We start from the raw sequence: 21778 nt of genomic DNA, 5'->3' as shown, positions 1-21778 counted from the left end.
TTCTGTTGGCTCTGTCAGATCGCTTGCCGAAGAGGCGATGGAGTTAAGCTGCTATATCAATCTGAGTCTTGCAAGGTATTGTACTGATATGAAGAGGAGGGGTGTTATGTGGTCTGTATATATAGTTGTGGTGGGTGGTTGAATAGTTGACCAAGTAAGGCTATTTGAATCGGTAGAATGGAAGAAGGCGTCAATGTCAGTGCGTTGGACTTTCAAATAGTTGAAATGGTAGACTTTGTCGCCATATCGGTAATGAATTATTAGGTGGATTAATTATGTCACCCTGACAGTTTTTATGGGTGATTCAGTCCGATAAAGGCTGAATTATTTGTCGGATGTTGACTCGGTCAAGTCTTTATTTGGTCATTGGTTGAACCAATGAGTATACAGATTGAATCATATGTTACAAATATATATAATATACTAATAACATTATTATTTTTTATAATTTAGTGGGAGAGAAACACATTGAGAGGTGGAAAAAGTAATAAATAATACATCATATTTTAAAAATAATTTAAATACTCCTTATAATTTAGATTTATTTAATTATAAATTGATAGGGAAAGTAATGACATAAGCATTACACTATCGATCCACCCAACTAAGGACTACCACTTAGGTGATTATGTAAGCGAAAGAACCCACGCCCCTCTCTTATGATTGTTGGCAGGAGCATGATCTATCAACCCCTACCCATCAAGATCTTTGGGAGGGTTACACAAGCCAGCCACAAAGTGCATTAATCCCTGACAACAAGGCCCATCCCTCGTTTAACCATTTTGGGTCTCCTATTGCAAGTGACATATCCCCCTTCATCAACCATGATTTCGAAAAGGCCTGTACGCCCGATGGTAGAGGGCATTAATCTTAGGCGATGTGGCTCAATTCTCTTTTTCCCTCTTTCTAGATGCCCGACGTAGAGAACCATCCTTTGCTCATAACAAACAGGCTCCAACCCTGACAAATGGCACCCCCATAACTCTCCTTCACTAACGCCATTAACAGAGAGGTGTGCCCACCAACCATTTAATAGTAAATTGATAGAGAAAGTAATGAGATAAGCATTACAATATCTCGACTAATCCAACCAGGGACTATCACCTTGGCGATGATATAGGTAGAAGAATTCACGCCCCTCCCTTGTGGTTGTTGACAGGAGCACGATCCATTGACCCCTGCCCATCAAGATCTTCGGGAGGGCCACACGAGCTAATCGCAAGGTACATTAATCCCCAACAACAAGGCCCATATCTTATTTTCCCTTTTTGGGTCACCTATCGCAAGCGACTTGTCGCCCCCAATCAACCATGATTTTATGAAGGTCAGCCATCAACAAAGAAATATGCCTACTAACAATCAACATAAATAAGCCCCTGGAGGATGTAAGGGGTACCTTGACTGATCGTCGGCCTCACTCCATCGGCCGTTTAAGTATAAAAGCCAACTCCCCAAAAGCCTAAAAGTGAAGAGAGTTCTATCATTTTTCATCTCCCAACTAACTTTATTATCGAAGGGGTCGAGTCAAGAACATCCCCTTGAAATTGACTACTTGTGTAGGGACCTCGGTGAGACTAAGGCGCATCTCGGGATGACACCATATCTGCCTCTAGGAAACAAGCAACGCCTCGGGATCGCTGCTAGTCGGGTCTGCTCCCCGCACCATCCTCCTCTCATGAACCCTCGTGAGCCCCTAGGATGATCTTATATCTTCGGGACCGAATTAAGCTGTGTCGACTCCACGATCAATGACATCAAGGCAACAAAAAGGATCAAATGATGTAATTAATCTAGACTTCTTGTATTTTGTGACTATGCTTGAAATTGAGATTAATGTAAAAAAATAATTAAAAAAATATTTAATTTGAGATAGAAATTAATGAACGAATGAATTGACAGTAAGTTTTACATAATCACAGTTATTGACAGTATATTATGCACTGCATCAGTAAGTTTTACATATCAAGCTGCCAACCTGTGTCATGAATAAAAAAACACAAGACAACTTCTCGTATGATCGATCAAATGCTTAAAGGAATAGGTTATCAAGCTCGCTGCTCCATGAAGACCACAGGAAATGAATCACCATCAAGAAACCTCACCATTTCAGCATGGCAGGGAAGTACTGCAATAGACATTGGGTTGACTTGGTATGGTGAGATAAAAGGATAATTGAGGTCTAAGAAAGCTAGATGGGCATGCAAACCTTTTCGATGAGTGAAACGTAGTATGGCTTCACCTTCTCCACATCTATTCTCACCTTGCTCTTGCTATAAAGGTCATATTTGCTGCAACAGAGTGGAGATACTATAAGCATCTACAGCTGCAGAAACTTGATGAGCAATCAAGATGAATGAGAATTAGTACAATTGATTGCTTGAGGATGACAAATCTTAAATCTTACTTTGAACACACGAAGCCACTTGAGATTCTCTTTATCCTCCTTGTTCATGAGGTACTGATAGGCACCATGCTTGTGCAGAGCTGAGAAAATAATTTGGAATTTGGCACGATATAAGCGAGCCGAAGAATCAGATTGTGAAACACCAAGTCAAAAGTTCGTAAACTTACAGTAAAACGAATGGTAACGGATTATAAACAAACGAGCCAAGGGCAAAGAAGTTTTGTTCTCCTTACCAATCTGAAATTGATGAATCAATTAATTTAAGACCATAAGACACTTTTCTTCTTAATTTGCGTGATCCATAAAAGAATGGCATGTATTCTCAAGAACATACCAAGTACATATGATCATCAACCCCCATGACATCAGTACAATGTTAAGTCCACACCCCTCTGAATAAACTCTGAGCATGGTATTGTATTTAGGATTAAGGTGATCAGGGTTTTCTGCAAAATACTGTTGGAGTCAATATAATTTTCAGAAAAGAAGAGTTGAATTGCTTCTTTTAGCCAATCAAAGAAAAATACTTGAGTAGCTTAGTTTAGGCCAATACCTTGTGGTGAACATTGCATTCATCGAAAGCACATCCAACAGGAAATGTGTCACCTGATAATGTATTGTTATTTGTATTCAGAATCATATAGGTAATTTTGAGTAGATAAGGTTTATGATGCATACCAACAACAGCCCATTGTGGAAGTTGCCCAAAGCTAGGATGGAGAAGCACCTCCCAAGATCTGATCACCATTAAGACATACCTATTATCAGATCCTGCTCTTATTCTGGAATTCTATCTTATCAAGGAAATGCACATAAGCAATAATATTTCAAAGGCATATACTCATCAAGGGAGCCAAATGGGGAAGTGGCAAGCAATAATTTGACACAAGCAGTAGAAAGATTGTAACTTCAAGTTTAGCTAACCGTAAATTAAGGCTGTCAAGTGGAGCCAATCTTCTTCAGGATAATCCTTCCTAATCGTTTCAGCAGTCTGCAACAAGTGCTCGATATGGGGTTCGTCGAGATCGTGATCGCGCTCATCGACGAACTCATTGAGCAATTCAATGCACCCCCAAATGCTCATCTCCACCCTATCCAACTTTCCATACTCCTCTCTCATTCTCTTCATCTAAACAACAAAAACACAGCTCGATCAGTACCAAGGCCAACACATGAAAGCAATTGTTATAACCAAACAACAGAACCTAGACATACAAAATCACAGGTTTGGTGAATATGATTCATTCGATAGAACTCTTCCACTGTCTTCTGCCTCTCCGATTCTGCATTGTAATCCCTGCAAACTATCAAATACTATTCAGCATTCTAGTGATTTATAATCCTTGCAAACAGTACAATTCCAAATGTATTCACTATTCATCCTCCTTGTGCAAGAGCCAATAGAACCCAAAGACCTGGAAATCTACAGCAAAGATTCTACATTCTGTACCAAAAAGATGTTCGTTTCTCTAGATTTGGTGAGATTGCACCTGAAAGTATGACCAAATGAATTGCCATCGGGAACCACAAATCCTCCATCCATCAACAACTCCTTTGGGTCGGATGGAGTCCTCTTGACTTCTCCTGTCACTGCTGCCACCAAAGGAACAGAGCACAACATCAATCAACAAGACCATCCAACACCAGCATAGCACAATGGATGAAAACCCTAGCGAGCCAATCCATCAGCAGAAGAACATACCAGGTCGAGGCTGCTCAACGACGAGAGTCATCTTTCCAGCAACGCGACACACGAAATGCAAAGAACTCGAACAGCAAGGGTTGTATTCTGGCCAGGCTTCGCCTGTCGTTGGAACGTTGCGAGGCTTGGGGTAGAAAAGAGGGGTATTTGCAGGAAGGAAGGAGGGAGGGAAAAGGCTATCTGTATTTGGATTGGGTGATTAACTCGACGCCCGCGGTCGCGGCGGAAGGATAGCCGCAGGGAAGTGCGTGAACGAGTCAGCGATGGCGAGGGATTGTGTGTATGGTTCGACATCGACAGCTACATTAGAAAGGACGTGGTTGGATTCAGGGGAGAACGGTTGGAGATGAAGATTGGACGATGACACGGACGAAGATGATGCACGTCTCTGTATGACGCATATTACTGCATCGAAGATTATAGTAGAATGTGCTAATTACATATTAGCCTTTAGACGTCTAGCAACATCTCGATCGCTAGATTATAATAGAATAGGGCTAATTTAAATTAGAATTTCTATATTTATAAAAATAAAATATTTTATTTTATTTATCATGACATTATCAGTATTACTAATGCAAGAGATAACACATGATAACACGTGCAAGATTAATACGAAAATAATAAAAAAAATAATAATTTCACAATCACAAGTGAGGTATATGTATCGATATTGCTCTGCAACTACGTTGGTGTCGCTCTGCAACTACATCGAGAAAGGGAGAGAATGGAAAAGATGTCGTAGTTAAGCTTATTGTGGAGGACGTGGGTGATGCTCATCGTGATTTGGTTGCTCATAGTTAACCTGTCGTCCACACTGGCACAGGTCGAGTGATCCACCAACCATGTCTTCATTGGTTCGAATCGGCTTGGTTACGCCCACGTGGCCCTGCATACCTCCCACAGTTGAAAGTCGAAGCTCTCACTCTCCAAGGCATTGGCATGTGAGAAGATGAGCGAGAAGATGCTTTGCATACAAACCTTGATGCATAGCATACAAACCTTGCCCCTCTGGCTCTTGACGAGGGGCAGCATAGACGCTGCTTCCCTTTGTCTTACCTTCCATTGTTGCTCTTTCTCATCTTCCTTCTCCAGCGTCGTTCAGCATCGGCGCCACTCTGCATTTGCGTTCGTGAGCATCGACGAGAGGTGAGGCATCACCATCGGCGTCGTGCCGCTCTGCATTTGTCAGTGGGATGCAAGCCCTTTGCCTCACCTCCCGCCGACGTAGTTGCACAACGACACTAATGTAGATGCCTCGATTGGAACGTTGAAATTACTTTGTTGTTTATCATTTTCATGTCATTCCTGTACGTGCTGTCACGTGTTGCATCTTTATGGCAACATTGATGTAGATGCCTCACATGTTATATTTTTGTTGCTTATCATTTTCATGTCATTCATATAATTAAAATTACTTTGTTCTTTATCATTTTCATGTCATTTTAAAGTCGATGGCGTTAAAATAAATATGATTAAATAATTCACATTCATAATTATAGGGATTTCAATATAAATTTTTTAAATCTAGAGATCAAAATGCTAAATAGATTTGATTGAACCGCTGTTGCTTGTGTCGACTCTTCTATAGATTTCTCAAAACAGCAGGAAGGCCTGTGATCAATTCTAAGAGAACAACCCCAAAAACTATAGTTATCACTTTTCTCGGTCAGCTTGCAACTGAAGAAGTACCTACAAACACAAAAATGCATTGGTATTCTCTCTGATTGCTTAAAATGCTTACAAAATGCAATTGCTAATGAAGTTGGACTATTCATGTGTCCACATGTGTCCACTTGTGTGGTAGGTTTCCAGAATTCATCACTATCCCTGATTACTGTAAAACACATGAAACAACTCGTATTTCATCCCACTATCCTTTGCGCAATGACTATGTTATCTTCTCGGGCTCGTCTCAGCTCTTCTCTGACTCCGTTCTTCTAGCCTCGGGAAAGGATATGCCTTTTGTTCTTAGGCTGGAGGGAACATGGAGACTGGTACGAACCTTTCGAGCTTGAAATGAATAGAAGGAAGAGGATGAGAAGAAGAGACTCTGAGTAGGATGCGTTGCCATGATCTCCAATATTGGCGTCTAATGTATACATAGATCGTTTGAGGAAGTCGAAGCTGTTTGAATCAGTAACGTGGAAGACGAATGTGTCAATGGCACTGATTTTGACTTCAGAATCGTTGAATGGTTCACCTTGGACAGAGATATTAGGCAGAGTCAACATCTGTTCATTCCTGTAAGTTGCATTGCGAGGTACCAAAAAAGTATGATATAAATGAAAAAAATAATCTCTTTTTGTCGTTGATGTAATCCACAAAAGAATAGTTAGTAGGTTTATACACTCTACTGATTCTATAAGATATGAACAGTCGGTTGGTGCCATCAAAAGAGCTTCCCGGCGAACTCCTTCATGTCTTCGTCTTCACACGAAGGAGAAGCATACGTCGCGAGGCCTTTGAGATCAGAAAGGCTTCTTCCAAGCTGCAAAGCCGCCTTCATCTCAAATAACTCTCCGTTCTCCCTCTTCTGCACATCCGTCTCCCCCAAGTTGGATTCGATCTCCTCTTGCAACCGCCGGTAGTACCCAGCGCAGTTGCGGAATAGCTCGAACACCATCCCGACCTGTCCACCGTGCTCCAAGGTGTGCACTGCGGTGGCAAGCACGCCTCCGATGACACCGAGAAATGCCGGCATCGGACCGAGAGCCGGTGCGCCTATCAAACCGGAGCTTATTGCAGCCAGGCCGGCGAGAAGAGGCCCTGAGATGGCTAAGGTCTTGTTCATGTTGAGCACCAACTTCCCCAGTGTAATGTACTGCTGCTCATCTTTAGCTTTCAGTACTCTAAGGATCCCTCTCATCTCCTCTTCCAGTTCGTGGCTCCAACCATTGCTTCCTGCCTGCGGTGATTGCTTTGGTTGACTTTTAGGCCACCAACGAGTAGGCTCCACGATCTCGGGGAACTTCTCGAGCATCCCCGGGAGTAGGGGAAGCGGGTAAGCCTTGTCGAGTGCGAGCACCTTCTCCATGACCTCGTCGACGTCTCGCTGGGTCGGGGCTCGGAGGGCGAGAGTCGTCTCGATCGATCTCCCGAGCTGCTTCCACAAGCGGGTCGCGTTTCTTTGCTCTTCTGCCAGCTGAGAAGGCTGGATCTTGCTTGTGATCAGCATCATCCCCGTCGCCGCGGTGAACAAGATCACGGACGACAGCTTGAAGGCCAGCAAGTGCGGTGCCGCTTCGCCCACCGGGATGGACGAGATGCCGGCCATCAGCGAGGCAGTGAGAGAGATGGCGTTGATGGAGTTGGTGAAGAGGTGGTTCCAGTCGTTCCTTTGAACTCCGATGATGGCATGCATCTCCGCTCTATCGGCGACGGCGTCGAGAATCGCGTGAATCTTGGAGACCAAGTGCTTGTCCTCGGAAGCTGTCGTTGGCCGAGGAGGTTGAGTGAAGCTGGTGGCTGTGTCATCTTGTCTCAGGCTCAGCTCTCCCAAATTCAGCTTCGGAAGAGAGACGCCCTTGGTTCTCAGATTGGCAGGAACATGGAGACTGGCACGTAGTTTCCGGTGAGCGGAAGGGGCGGAAGAGGATAATGAAAAGAAGAGGTTTTGGGCTTGTAGAGTTGCCATGATCACAGAGATCCTTGTCTTCTGTTGGCTCTGTCAGATCGCTTGCAGAAGAGGCGATGGAGTTAAGCTGCTATATCTATCTGAGTCTTGCAAGGTATTGTAATGAGATGAAGAGGATGGGTGTTATGTGGTCTGTATATATAGTTGTGGTGGGAGGTTGAATAGTTGACCAAGTAAGGCTCTTTGAATCGGTAGAATGGAAGAAGGCGTCAATGTCAGTGCGTTGGACTTTCAAATATTTGAAATGGTAGACTTTGTCGCCATATCGGTAATGAATTATTAGGTGGATTAATTATGTCACCCTGGCAGTTTTTATGGGTGATTCAGTCCGATAAATACTGAATTATTTGTCGGATATTGGCTCGGTCAGGTCTTCATTTGGTCATTGGTTGAACCAATGAGTATGCAGATTGAATCATATGTTAAAAAATATATAATATGCTAATAATATTATTATTTTTCATAATTTAGTGGGAGAGAAACACATTGAGAGGAGGAAAAAGTAATAAATAATACATCATATTCTAAAAATAATTTAAATACTCCTTAGAATTTAGATATATTTAATTATAAATTGATAGGAAAAGTAATGACATAAGCATTACACTACCGATCCACTCAACTAGGGACTACCACTTAGGTGATTATGTAAGCAGAAGAACCCACGCCCCTCTCCTCTGATTGTTGGTAGGAGCATGATCTATCAACCCCTTACTAGTCATAGGTGCCCAACAAGCCAATCACGTGAGTGATGACACGTTTGACTTGATACAGAATCTTTTCGCTTATTATATTTTGGCATATATCACTTTATAACTATTGCATGTATGCATATATATATTGTGATGTCCTTGGATCTGTGCAATGGGAATCGGATCGTGATGAAATCACGATAATGAGATCGATTCACCTTTAAACACAGATCCTAAATAATCCCAGTCACAGGTTACTCGAGAGGGACATCGTGATAACCGGACAGACTGGTGTGTTGTATACCCGTCCATATGATGGATGCAGCTGGTCTCATAATTGCTCCTGTAGGGACACTAGGGATACAGTACAGGTGCTCATTGGAGAATGAGTTCACTGATTGATCCGCTTACGGAATGCTAGATGGTTGATGATACCTTATTGTCAGACAGCGATTCCGTAGTCCTAATGGTGTATCTGGTCCTTAGACTTGAGACACCAAGGATGTCCTGTATGAGTGCTCCACTCTTTGATACCAGACTTATAGGTTTAGCTGTCCTAGATCTAGTACAGTTGGTCATTAGGAGTGGTAGTCGACCTTACGAGGGTTATTGAGTGTCGATAGAGGATCATCCACTCTTAGCATCATGAGAGGAATATCCCATGTGTTCTTGCTCAGACAAATCCCTAGCCAGGGTAATTCGAGTTAAGAGAAAAAGAGTTATCCGGGAGAATCCGATTAGAGCGAGACTCGAGTAGAAACCGTATGGGTTTGACAGCACCATGCTCGATATATGGTCTCTGAGATATTAGATGGATGAGGGACTATAGGTACACGGTAACTGAGGACGGACATGTCCAATGGATTGGATTCCCCTGTATCGTCTGGGGACTACGGCGTAGTGGTCTAGTACGTTCGTAGTCAATGAGTCGAGTGAATTATTACAGAGATAATAATTCACTGAGTTAGAAGGAGTTCTGACAGGTATGACTCACGGCCAGCTTGATATTGGGCCTAGAGAGTCACACACATATGGTAGGCATTGCGATGAGTAGAGGTTCGGATATGAGATATCCGACGGAGCCCTTGTCTTATTCGATATCCAATAAGCCCCTGAATTATTGGATCTCATGGACGAGATCCAATAAGAGCCCATGAGAGATTATTGGATAGAAATCCACTGATCTAAAAGGCTTGGGTTATTGGATGCAGATCCAATACCCACTAGGGGAGGATCCATTAGGGTTTGACAGGGGACCTCTATAAATAAGAGGGATTCAGAGCCTCATAGGCTAGAGCCTTTGCTTGCTTCTCCTATTCTCCTTCCCCTCTCCACCTTAGGGCTGGCCTGGATTTTTGAGGAGTGTCGTCGTAGCCCTACTGTGTGGATCACCACTAGAGAGGAGGATGCTTGACCTCCTTCACCCTCTCCTAAAGATCTGTAAGGAAACAGGGATATATGATCTCCCTAGGTAACACAATCTACTTTATACGCAGTTTTAAGTATTGTGGATTTTGAGCACCAATATTCGCATGACGACGAACATCTCTTTGGGAATCGGGGATTTTGTTTTCTTGCTCTTCCGCTGCGTATCTGATGTCGCCCCCAAGATTTCCCAACACCCATACCCATCAAGATCTTTGGGAGGGTTACACAAGTCAGTCGCAGAGTGCATTAATCCCCGGCAACAAGGCCCATCCCTCGTTTAACCTTTTTGGGTCTCCTATTGCAAGTGACATGTCCCCCCTCATCAACCATGATTTCGGAAAGGCTTGTACGCCTGATGGTAGAGGGCATTAATCTTAGGCAACGTAGCTCAATTCTCTTTTTCCCTCTTTCTAGATGCCCAACGCAGGGAACCATCCTTTGCTCATAATAAATAGGCTCACAAATGGCACCCCCATAGCTCTCCTTCGCTAACGCCATTAACAGAGAGGTGTACCCACCAACCGTGACTTAAATAAGCTCCTGGAGGACATAAGAGGCACCCGACCGATCATTGGCCTCACTTCATCGATTATTTAGGTATAAAAGTCAGCCCCCCAAAAGTAAAAAAAGGAAAAAGAGCTCTATCATATTTCCAACTAACTTTACTATTAGAGATGTCAGGTCGAGAACATTCCCATTCCCCTGGCGAATGCTTGGGCAGGGACCTCAGCGAGTCTGCTTTCTGCTCCACCCTCTTCTCATGACCCCTCAGCATTCTAGTGATTTATAATCCTGCAAACAGTACAATTCCAAATGTATTCACAATTCATCCTTGTTGCGCAAGAGCCTGTAGAACCCAAAGACCTGGAAATCTACAGCAAAGATTCTACATTCTGTACCAAAAAGATGTTCGTTTCTCTAGATTTGGTGAGATTGCACCTGAAAGTATGACCAAATGAATTGGCATCGGGAACCACAAATCCTCCATCCATCAACAACTCCTTTGGGTCGAATGGAGTCCTCGACTTCTCCTGTCACTACTGCCACCAAAGGAACAGAGCACAACATCAATCAACAAGACCATCCAACACCAGCATACCACAATGGATGAAAACCCTAGCCAGCCAATCCATCAGCAGAAGATCATATCAGGTCGAGGCCTTCTCAACGACGAGAGTCATCTTTCCAGGAACGCGACACACGATATGCAAAGAACTCCAACAGAAAGGGTTGTATTCTGGCCAGGCTTCGCCTGCTGTTGGAACGTTGCGATGCTTGGGGTAGAAAAGACGGGTATTTACAGGAAGGAAGGAGTGAGGGAAAAGGCTCTCTGTATTTGGATTCGGTGAATAACTCGACGCCAGCGGCCGCGGCGGAAGGATAGCCGCATGGAAGTGCGTGAACGAGTCAGCGATGGCGAGGTAAGTGTGTATGGTTCGACATCGACAGCTACATTTGAAAGGACGTGGTTGGATTCAGGGGAGAACGGGCACCGAGTTAATGGGAGGCGGTCGGAGATGCAGATTCGACGACGACACGGACGAAGATGATGCACGTCTCTGTATGTCACATATTACTGCATCGAAGATTAGAGTAGAATGTGGCTAACTACATATTAGCGTTTAGACATCTTTAGCAACATATCGATCCCTAGATTATAATAGAATAGGGCTAATTTAAATTAGAATCCTTATAATTATAAAAATAAAATATTTAACTTTATTTATCTTCATAATATCAATTTTATCGACGGAAGATATAGTAGATAGTACATGTAGGAATAATAAAAAATAATAAACAAAAAGATAATTTCAACATCACAAATGAGACATCTGCGTCGGTGCTACTCTGTAACTACGTCGGTACTACTACAACTATATCGAGAAAAAAAGAAGATGAAAGAAATGTAGTAGTTAAGCTTATTGTAGAGGACATGGGTGATGCCTGCCATGGTTTGGTTACTCATAGTTAGCCCGTCGTCCATGCCGGCACAAGTCGTGGTGCGGTCAACCAATTATATTTTTGTCGATTTGATTCAGCTTGGTTTCGCCCATGTGGCCCTACATACCTCCCAAAATCGAAAGTCAAAGCTCGCATTCTACAGGGTATTGGCACATGAGAAGATGAGTGGGAAGAAGCTTTGTAGGTCATAGCACGGGATCAGCACCGGCTTCACACTCAGCACAAGAACCCATGAGATGGCATGTGGGAGGACAGAGAAGAAGTATACTCCTTTCGAAAGAGGTTCTTGTTGTGATCGGCAAAGAAGTAACAGGTGTCATTAGGACGAAAGAGTCGGCGAGTGCCATCACAAGTGGCGAAAAGCATGACGATGAAGACACCCCCAATGCCAATGCCAATAACAACGTTAAAGTAGTCAAAGTCCCTGGTGTCGAGGTTGTCGGACTTGGATCTAAGGGCCTGCTCGAGGTATGGGAGGGCCTTTCCTGGGAGTATCCCTCGCGTCACACCGCCATCGTCTCCATTGTTGCATAGCACACAGACCTTGCCCCTCCGAGTCCAGACGAGGGACGGCATAAATACTTTTTTTTTTTTGTCTCACCTTTCGTTGTTGCTCTCCTTCAACTTCCTTCTCCAGTGTCATTCTGCATCTGTGCCACTCTGCATCTGCGTCCGTGAGCATCGACCGAAGGTGAGGCATCACTATCGACGTCATGTCGCTCAGCATTTGTCAGTGGGACGTAAGGCCTTTGCCTCACCTCCCGTCGACATAGTTGCACAGCGACGCTGATACAAATGTCTTTACATCTTCCGTCAATAAAGTCGAGGGTATTAAAATAAATAGAATTAAATATCTCACTTTCATAATTATAAGGATTTCAATAAAAAAATTTTACATCTAGGATCAAAATATCAAATACGTCTAACTATAAAGAGTAATATGTAATTAAAGTGACATGGTTTGCTTTTTTGCTGGTCCTTCAATTAAGTGAGAGGTGTGCAGCTTTGTTGTATGCTCATCTAAAAAAATTTCCAGTAGCTGTTATTCGTCTAAAAACTAGCATCATCGACTATGGGAACAATCAAGTGAAGCATTCATAGGACATTGGAATAGATTCTCCTCACATAAACATCAACACAGGATGAAAAGTATGACAAACCAGATTACAAACCATCCCCTTAGTGATAATAATTAAGATCCAGCCTCCTTAGTAGAATGGAGATCTGCGTCAGCTCAATCACTTGGGGACAATATTGCAAGCTCATCTTGCTGATGGACCGACGTCGTCGGTCATTCCTGAAGGAAGCATATCGATTGAACAGCTGTTGCTTGTGTCGACTCTTCTATGGATTTCTCAATACAGCAGGAAAGCCTGTGATCAATTCTAAGAGAACAACCCCAAAAACTATAGTCATCACTTTTCTCAGTCAGCTTGCAACTGAAGAAGTACCTACAAACACAAAATTGCATTGGTATTCTTTCTGATTGCTTAAAATGCTTACAAAATGAAATTACTAAGGAAGTTGGACTATTCATGTGTCCACTTGTGTGGCAGGTTTCCAGAATTCATCACTATCCCTGATTACTGTAAAACACATGAGACCACTGGTACTTCATCCCACTATCCTTTGCGCAATGGCTATGTTATCATCTCGGGCTCGTCTCAGCTCTTCTCTCAGACTCGGTTCTTCTAGCCTCGGGAAAGGATATGCCTTTTGTTCTTAGGCTGGAGGGAAAATGGAGACTGGCACGAAGCTTTCGAGCGTGATATGAATTGGAGGAAGAGGATGAGAAGAAGAAGAGACTCTGAGTTGGAAGAGTTGCCATGATTTCCAATATTGGCTTCTAATGTATATGTAGATCGTTCGAGGAAGTGGACGCTGTTTGAATCAGTAACGTGGAAGACGAATGTGTCAACGGCACTGATTTTGACTTCAGAATCGTTGAATGGTTCACCTTGGACAGAGATATTAGGCAGAGTCAACATCATTTGCATTGCGAGGTACCAACACAGTGTGATATAAATGAAAAAAATAATCTCTTTTTGTCGTTGATGTAATCCACAAAAGAATAGTTAGTAGGTTTATACACTCTACTGATTCTATAAGATATGAACAGTCGGTTAGTGCCATCAAAAGAGCTTCCCGGCGAACTCCTTCATGTCTTCATCTTCACACGAAGGAGAAGCATACGTCGCGAGGCCTTTGAGATCAGAAAGGCTTCTTCCAAGCTGCAAAGCTGCTTTCATCTCAAATAACTCTCCGTTTTCCCTCTTCTGCACATCCGTCTCCCCCAAGTTGGATTCGATCTCCTCTTGCAACCGCCGGTAGTACCCAGCGCAGTTGCGGAACAGCTCGAACACCATGCCGACCTGTCCACCATGCTCCAAGGTGTGCACTGCGGTCGCAAGCACGCCTCCGATGACACCGAGAAATGCCGGCATCGGACCGAGAGCCGGTGCGCCTATCAAACCGGAGCTTATTGCAGCCAGGCCGGCGAGAAGAGGCCCTGAGATGGCTAAGGTCTTGTTCATGTTGAGCACCAACTTCCCCAGTGTAATGTACTGCTGCTCATCTTTAGCTTTCAGTACTCTAAGGATCCCTCTCATCTCCTCTTCCAGTTCGTGGCTCCAACCATTGCTTCCTGCCTGCGGTGATTGCTTTGGTTGACTTTTAGGCCACCAACGAGTAGGCTCCACGATCTCGGGGAACTTCTCGAGCATCCCCGGGAGTAGGGGAAGCGGGTAAGCCTTGTCGAGTGCGAGCACCTTCTCCATGACCTCGTCGACGTCTCGCTGGGTCGGGGCTCGGAGGGCGAGAGTCGTCTCGATCGATCTCCCGAGCTGCTTCCACAAGCGGGTCGCGTTTCTTTGCTCTTCTGCCAGCTGAGAAGGCTGGATCTTGCTTGTGATCAGCATCATCCCCGTCGCCGCGGTGAACAAGATCACGGACGACAGCTTGAAGGCCAGCAAGTGCGGTGCCGCTTCGCCCACCGGGATGGACGAGATGCCGGCCATCAGCGAGGCAGTGAGAGAGATGGCGTTGATGGAGTTGGTGAAGAGGTGGTTCCAGTCGTTCCTTTGAGCTCCGATGATGGCATGCATCTCCGCTCTATCGGCGACGGCGTCGAGAATCGCGTGAATCTTGGAGACCAAGTGCTCGTCCTCGGAAGCTGTCGTTGGCCGAGGAGGTTGAGTGAAGCTGGTGGCTGTGTCATCTTGTCTCAGGCTCAGCCCTCCCAAATTTAGCTTCGGAAGAGAGACGCCCTTGGTTCTCAGATTGGCAGGAACATGGAGACTGGCACGTAGTTTCCTCTGACCCGAAGGGGAGGAAGAGGATGATGAAAAGAAGAGGTTTTGGGCTTGTAGAGTTGCCATGATCACAGATATCCTTGTATTCTGTTGGCTCTGATAGATCGCTTGCCGAAGAGGCGATGGAGTTAAGCTGCTATATCTATCTGAGTCTTGCAAGGTATTGTAATGAGATGAAGAGGAGGGGTGTTATGTGGTCTGTATATATAGTTGAGGTGGGTGGTTGAATAGTTGACCAAGTAAGGCTATTTGAATCAGTAGAATGGAAGAAGGCGTCAATGTCAGTGCGTTGGACTTTCAAATAGTTGGAATGGTAGACTTTGTCGCCATATCGGTAATGAATTATTAGGTGGATTAATTATGTCACCCTGACAGTTTTTATGGGTGATTCAGTCCGATAAATACTGAATTATTTGTCGGATATTGACTCGGTCAAGTCTTTATTTGGTCATTGGTTGAACCAATGAGTATACAGATTGAATCATATGTTATAAAATATAAAATTTACTAATAATAACATATTTTTTATAATATAGTGGGAGAGAAACATATTGTGACAGGGAAAAAATAATAAAAAAATACCATATTCTAAAAATGATTTAAATGTCCCTCAGAATTCAAATACATTTAATAATAAATTAAAAATGAGAGCATTCAGATCTTTTTAAGGCTCAAATGATGTAATTAATCAAAATTTCTTGTATTTTGTGACTATGCTTGAAATTGAGATTAATGTAAAAAATAATAAAAAAAATATTTAAATTTGAGATAGAAATTAATGGACAAATGAATTGAATTGTCAGTATGGCTGAGTCTACGTTGACCTCTCGTCCATATACCTGTGGAGGCATACAATTCTAAGTAAAAGGACCTCAAAACTCAATCCACGGTCAACATCCATGTTGGTTTAACAGTTCATACCAAAGTTTTGGAATCCCCATATAAATCCTGTTTATAAAGATTCTTTAAATTTAATGATAACTAATTAACAAGTTAATGAGTTATTCTTTTCCACTGGGATATGTCACCATTGCCTAAAAATATCTTTTTAAGTGCAAGTTAATGATACCTCCATAGTGATAAAATGAAGAATGAAATTGTAAAAACAAAAAAGCACACTCTTCCATTAGTTTGATATGGTGTCTATTTATACATGCTCAAGGAGAGGATTTTCTTAACTGAGTAGCGGGGTTTCCTCATGCAACTGGGAAAATTTCATCTGCCATACAGTTGGGAAAATCTCATTTGTTATTCACATAGATCGAGTTTTTCTACTTGGATCTCTCACTGTATTCAAAGCAACATCTACTCGAAATTACTAACATTAAACACTAAAGATCAAGTCAATGTTACACCATCCATGCCATTTTCTGCTTGAGCATCTCTCACCATATTCAATGCTAGATCAAATATGATAAGTAGCTAACTCATTAAGTTGACCCTAAACCACTGATAAAAAAATCCTTAAAACTCTAAGTTAATGATAACATATCCATTAGATTTTTCTTTAAGAAGCCATATTTCAAGCTCAAATTCTAGCAGCTATGGTAGGTTTTACCTGCTTGCATCAGAACAAAGTCAACATGGTGACAATATTGCAATCAATCATTGCAGATTAACCTTAAACTAAGGATGTGTAGAACTTCACAATAAGTTTTACATAATAACATTCATTGACAGTATATTATGCACTGCATCAGTAAGTTTTACATAACAAGCTGCAAACCTGTGTCATGAATCCAATAACACAACAAGACAACTTCTCATATGATCGATCATATGCTTAAAAGAATAGGTTGTCATGCTCGCTGCTCCATGAAGACCACAGGAAATGAATCACCATCAAGAAACCTCACCATTTCAGCTTAGCAGGGAAGTACTGCAACAGACATTGGGATGACTTGGTATGAAGAGATAAAAGGATAAGTTGAGGTCTAAGAAAGCTAGATGGACATGCAAACCTTTTCGATGAGTGAAAGGTAGTATGGCTTCACCTTCTCCACATCTATTCTCACCTTGCTCTTGCTATAAAGGTCATATTTGCTGCAACAGAGTGGAGATAATATAAGCATCTACTGCTGCAGAAACTCGATGAGAAATCAAGATGAATGAGAATTAGTACAATTGATTGCTTGAGGATGACAAATCTTAAATCTTACTTGAACACATGAAGCCACTTGAGATTCTCTTTATCCTCCTCGTTCATGAGGTACTGATAGGCACCATGCTTGTGCAGAGCTGAGAAAATAATTCAGAATTTGGCATGACATAAGCGAGCCGAAGAATCATGTTGTGAAACACCAAGTCAAAAGTTCATAAACTTACGGTAAAATGAATGGTAATGGATTATAAACAAACCGGCCAAGGGCAATGAAGTTTTGTTCTCCTTAGCAACCTGAAATTGATGAATTAATTACTTTAAGACCATAATACACTTTTCTTCTTAACTTCTACTTGAATTATGTGATCTATAAAAGAAGGGCAAGTATTCTCAAGAACATACCAAGTACATAAAATCATCATGCCCCCATGACATCAGTACATTGTCAAGTCCACACCCCTCTGAATAAACTCCGAGCTTGGTATTGTATTTAGGATTGAGGTAATCAGGGTTTTCCGCAAAATACTGTTGGAGTCAGTATAATTTTCAGAAAAGAAGAGTTGAATAGCTTCTTTTAGCCAATCAAAGAAAAATACTTGAGTAGCTTAGTTTAGGCCAATTCCTTGTGGTGAACATTGCATTCATCGAAAGCACATCCAACAGGAAATGTGTCACCTGAAAGATGTATTGTTATTTGTATTCATAATCAGATAAGTAATTTTGAGTAGATAAGGTTTATGATGCATACCAACAACAGCCCATTGTGGAAGTTGCCCAAAGCTAGGATGGAGAAGCACCTTCCCAAGATCTGATCACCATTAAGACATACCTTTTATCAGATCCTGCTCTTATTCCGGAATTGTATCTTATCAAGGAAATGCACATAAGCAATAATATTTCAAAGGCATATACTCATCAAGGGAGCCAAATGGGGAAGTGGCAAGCAATAATTTGACACAAGCAGTAGAAAGATTGTAACTTCATGAGTTTAGCTAACCATGAATTAAGCCTGTCAAGTGAAGCCAATCTTCTTCAGGGTAGTCCTTCCTAATCGCTTCAGCAGTCTGCAACAAGTGCTCGATCTGGGGTTCATCAAGATCGGGATCGCTCTCGTCGACGAACTCATTGAGCAATTCAATGCACTCCCAAATGCTCATCTCCACCCTATCCAACTTTCCATACTCCTCTCTCAGTCTCTTCACCTAAACAACAAAAACACAGCTCGATCAGTACCAAGGTCGACACTTGAAAGCAATTGTTATAACCAAACAACAGAACCTAGACATACAAAATCACAGGTTTGGTGAATATGATTCATTCGATAGAACTCTTCCACTGTCTTCTGCCTCTCAGATTCTGCATTGTAATCTCTGCAAACGATCAAATACTATTCAGCATTTTAGTGATTTATAATCCTTGCAAACAGTACAATTCCAAATGTATTCACTATTCATCCTCCTTGTGCAAGAGCCAATAGAACCCAAAGACCTGGAAATCTACAGCAAAGATTCTACATTCTGTACCAAAAAGATGTTCGTTTCTCTAGATTTGGTAAGATTGCACCTGAAAGTATGACCAAATGAATTGGCATCGGGAACCACAAATCCTCCATCCATCAACAACTCCTTTGGGTCGGATTGAGTCCTCTTGACTTCTCCTGTCACTGCTGCCACCAAAGGAACAGAGCACAACATAAATCAACAAGACTATCCAACACCAGCATACCACAATGGATGAAAACCCTAGCGAGCCAATCCATCAGCAGAAGAACATACCAGGTCGAGGCTGCTCAACGACGAGAGTCATCTTTCCAGGAACGCGACACACGATATGCAAAGAACTCCAACAGCAAGGGTTGTATTCTGGCCAGGCTTCGCCGGCTGTTGGAACGTTGCGAGGCCTGGGTTAGAAAAGAGGGATACTTATAGGAAGGAGGGATGGAGGGAAAAGGCTGTCTGTATTTGGATTGGGTGATTAACTCGACGCCCGCGGCCGCGGCGGAAGGATAGCCGCAGGGAAGTGCGTGAACGAGTCAGCGATGGCGAGGGAAGTGTGTATGGTTCGACAACCACAGCAACATTTGAAAGGACGTGGTTGGATTCATTGGAGAACAGGCACCGAGTTAAGGGGAGGCGGTCGGAGATGGAGATTGGACGACAACACAGAGGAAGATGATGCACGTCTGTCACGTATTACTGCATCGAAGATTACAGGAGGAGGTAGTTATACGTTTTTAATTATAAAAATAAAATATTTTATTATATTTATCATAACGTCGTTAATCTTGTCAACAAAAGATATAACCCGTAACAACAAATACAAGAATGACACAAAAACGATAAGCAAAAGATAATTTCAATATTACAGATGATGCATCTACGTCAGTACCACTATGCAATTACGTTGGCAAAGGAAGATGATACAAAAGATGTCATAATTAAGCTTGTTGTGGATGGTATGGGTAATGATCATCGTGATCGGGTTGCTCATCATCCAAACCGACATAGGTCATAGAGCGATCCATCGATCGTATCTCTACTAGTTTGAACCGGCCTGGTTTCGCCCATGTGGCCCTACATACCTCACACGGTCAAAAGTTAAAGCTCTTGCTCTCTAGGTTGTCGACACGTGAGAAGACAAGTGGGGCGGAGCTTTACAAGTTGTAGCACAGGATCAGCATCGGCTTCACTATATTGCATAGCGTCAGTCTATTCCCGGAAGCCTCCTTCATGACCCTTTCCATGGCCTCCATCATCGTTGTGGTCTCTCCGCCGCCCCCGCCTTAGAATACTCCACACAAGAACCCATGAGATGACATGGAGGATCACAAAGAAGAAGTTGACGTCTTCGAAAGAGGCACTTATCATGATCGATGAGGAAGCGGTAGGTGTCGTCAACACGAAAGAGTAGGTGGGCACCATCACGAGTGGCGAAAAGCATGACGACAAAGATACCCCCGATGTCGATGCCAACAACAACGTCAAAGTAGTTGAAGACACTTGTGTCAAGGTTACCAGACTTGGATCTAAGGGTCTGCTCGAGATACGTGAGGGCCTTTCTCGGGAGTATCCTTCGCATCACGCCACCACTGCTTCCATCAATACAAAGCATGCAAACCTTACCCCTCTAGCTCCTAACGGGGAGCGGCATAGATGCCATATCCTTTTGCCTCACTTATCATCATTATTCTCCCTCATCTTCCTCTTTCAATGTCACTCTACATCTGCATCGACAGGTGTCAATGAAAGGTGAGACATCTTCGTCGGCACCATGTCGCTCTGCATCCGTCGACGGGATGCAAGACGTTTGCCTCACCTCCCATCAACATAGTTACAAAGTGACGGATGCCTCACTTAAAACATCGAAATTATCTTTTTGTCCATTACATTTGTATCATTTCTGCTCCACGTTAGAGTAAATATGATTAAATGTTTCATTTTCATGATTATAAAGATTCTAATATAAAATTTTTAAATCTAGGGATCAGAATACTTAAAAAAAAAAAAGTATAATCTTATAACATGTAATTAGCTGAAAATCTGATCCTTTAATTCAGTAAGGAGGGGTGCAGTTTTGTTGTATGCTCATCTAAAAAACTTTCCAATAGCTGTTATTCATCTAAAAACTAGCATCATTGACCATAAGAACGGTCAAGTGAAGCACTAAAGTTTTGGACTGGAAGCGAACTGTATTGGTGAGCTCTGGAAATGTTGTGGTTTTCTGCGGTGTCGATGTATTCTGCATCAGAAACGTACTCCATCCCTGTGAGGTTGTTTATGTAGCTGGTGTTCACTGCATATCCCACAATCAATGTTTATGAAACCTGCAATTAACGAGAGACGACAGCTTCAACTAAGCTCTATATGCATGAAACAGAGGTTGCATGTACTACTAGTACCTGGATGGCAGTGGGATAAGATTGCTGTCCACCACACATACCAAAGGAGAAAGAACAGCATCATGTCCATCATCTTCCCCAGAAAGTATTCCAGCTCCTGAGATCAGACCGCAGCATGTACATTCTTGTTTTTGGTCGTCTATCAAAGTCAACGTTTGTTTGGTCTACCAAGTTCTCTCTGAATTAGTGACATTTTTCAAGAACAAGCCACATCATGCCAGCTCATAGATCTCCTGTTACAGGAACGACAATTGCAATAAGACCACAGGATAATGAATGCAACTGGTTACATGTACAATAATTATTTCCTAAAGATGTGAAATCCATGGAGAGATGAATAGTAAGACCCTCCAGCAATGTGCTTGAGACTCCAAGATGTGCTTCTGGCAAAGTCAAATGCTTAGCAAGTTTCTTTTCGTGAAAGAATAATAAGTAGGTTCAACACAGCCAAGAACCAACAAACATTCAATACATCCACCACATGATTCATTCACATTGAGTTGCCTGGTACAGAACTGGATGTTAACAGCAGGAACAACAAAAATTACAACCCCAGAAGCTACCTGCAGCTCACCAAAGATAGAACCACACAAGAAAAAGTCCGAGGACTACGGCTGCAAGAGATTCAAACGGTGATTGAATA

General features: G+C 42.7%; 3 protein-coding genes and 1 pseudogene across 3 annotated transcripts; all 4 read right to left on the bottom strand.

Moving 5' to 3' along the window:
- Positions 1-1887: 1887 nt before the first annotated feature.
- Positions 1888-4371, bottom strand: LOC103991255 (probable inositol oxygenase; annotated as a pseudogene).
- A 2127-nt stretch (positions 4372-6498) lies between these two features.
- LOC135643756 (probable F-box protein At4g22030) lies at positions 6499-7743 on the bottom strand. Its single transcript, XM_065161094.1, has one exon. It carries the CDS (start codon positions 7741-7743, stop codon positions 6499-6501), a length of 1245 nt encoding a protein of 414 aa, XP_065017166.1.
- Positions 7744-13957: 6214 nt separating this feature from the next.
- LOC103991254 (probable F-box protein At4g22030) lies at positions 13958-15202 on the bottom strand. Its single transcript, XM_009410633.3, has one exon. The coding sequence runs from the start codon at positions 15200-15202 to the stop codon at positions 13958-13960; it is 1245 nt and encodes a 414-aa protein (XP_009408908.2).
- A 1631-nt stretch (positions 15203-16833) lies between these two features.
- LOC135643027 (probable inositol oxygenase) lies at positions 16834-18898 on the bottom strand. Its single transcript, XM_065159538.1, has 10 exons — positions 18801-18898; positions 18526-18607; positions 18235-18439; positions 17986-18045; positions 17854-17912; positions 17640-17762; positions 17462-17531; positions 17296-17374; positions 17098-17179; positions 16834-17015 (listed from the first exon to the last, which is right to left on the bottom strand). Exons 1-10 carry the CDS (start codon positions 18851-18853, stop codon positions 16989-16991), a joined length of 840 nt encoding a protein of 279 aa, XP_065015610.1. The 5' UTR covers positions 18854-18898; the 3' UTR covers positions 16834-16988.
- Between the last annotated feature and the right edge of the window lie 2880 nt (positions 18899-21778).

The sequence above is a fragment of the Musa acuminata genome, chromosome BXJ3-7 (genome assembly GCF_036884655.1).
Source record: "Musa acuminata AAA Group cultivar baxijiao chromosome BXJ3-7, Cavendish_Baxijiao_AAA, whole genome shotgun sequence".
NCBI classification, from domain to species: Eukaryota; Viridiplantae; Streptophyta; class Magnoliopsida; order Zingiberales; family Musaceae; genus Musa; species Musa acuminata.
The sequence above is the reverse complement of the archived record's forward strand: the minus strand, read 5'-3'. Positions and strand labels throughout refer to the sequence as shown.

Coding starts and splice junctions, on each gene's coding strand:
- LOC135643756 (XM_065161094.1), bottom strand. CDS start 7,743: ATGGCAACTCTACAAGCCCAAAACCTCTTCTTTTCATTATCCTCTTCC.
- LOC103991254 (XM_009410633.3), bottom strand. CDS start 15,202: ATGGCAACTCTACAAGCCCAAAACCTCTTCTTTTCATCATCCTCTTCC.
- LOC135643027 (XM_065159538.1), bottom strand. CDS start 18,853: ATGGATGGAGGATTTGTGGTTCCCGATGCCAATTCATTTGGTCATACT. Junction 18,046..18,234: donor CTTGACAGGCTTAATTCATG/GTTAGCTAAACT, acceptor AATGGTGATCAG/ATCTTGGGAAGGTGCTTCTC. Junction 17,016..17,097: donor ACCTTTCACTCATCGAAAAG/GTTTGCATGTCC, acceptor TGTCTGTTGCAG/TACTTCCCTGCTAAGCTGAA.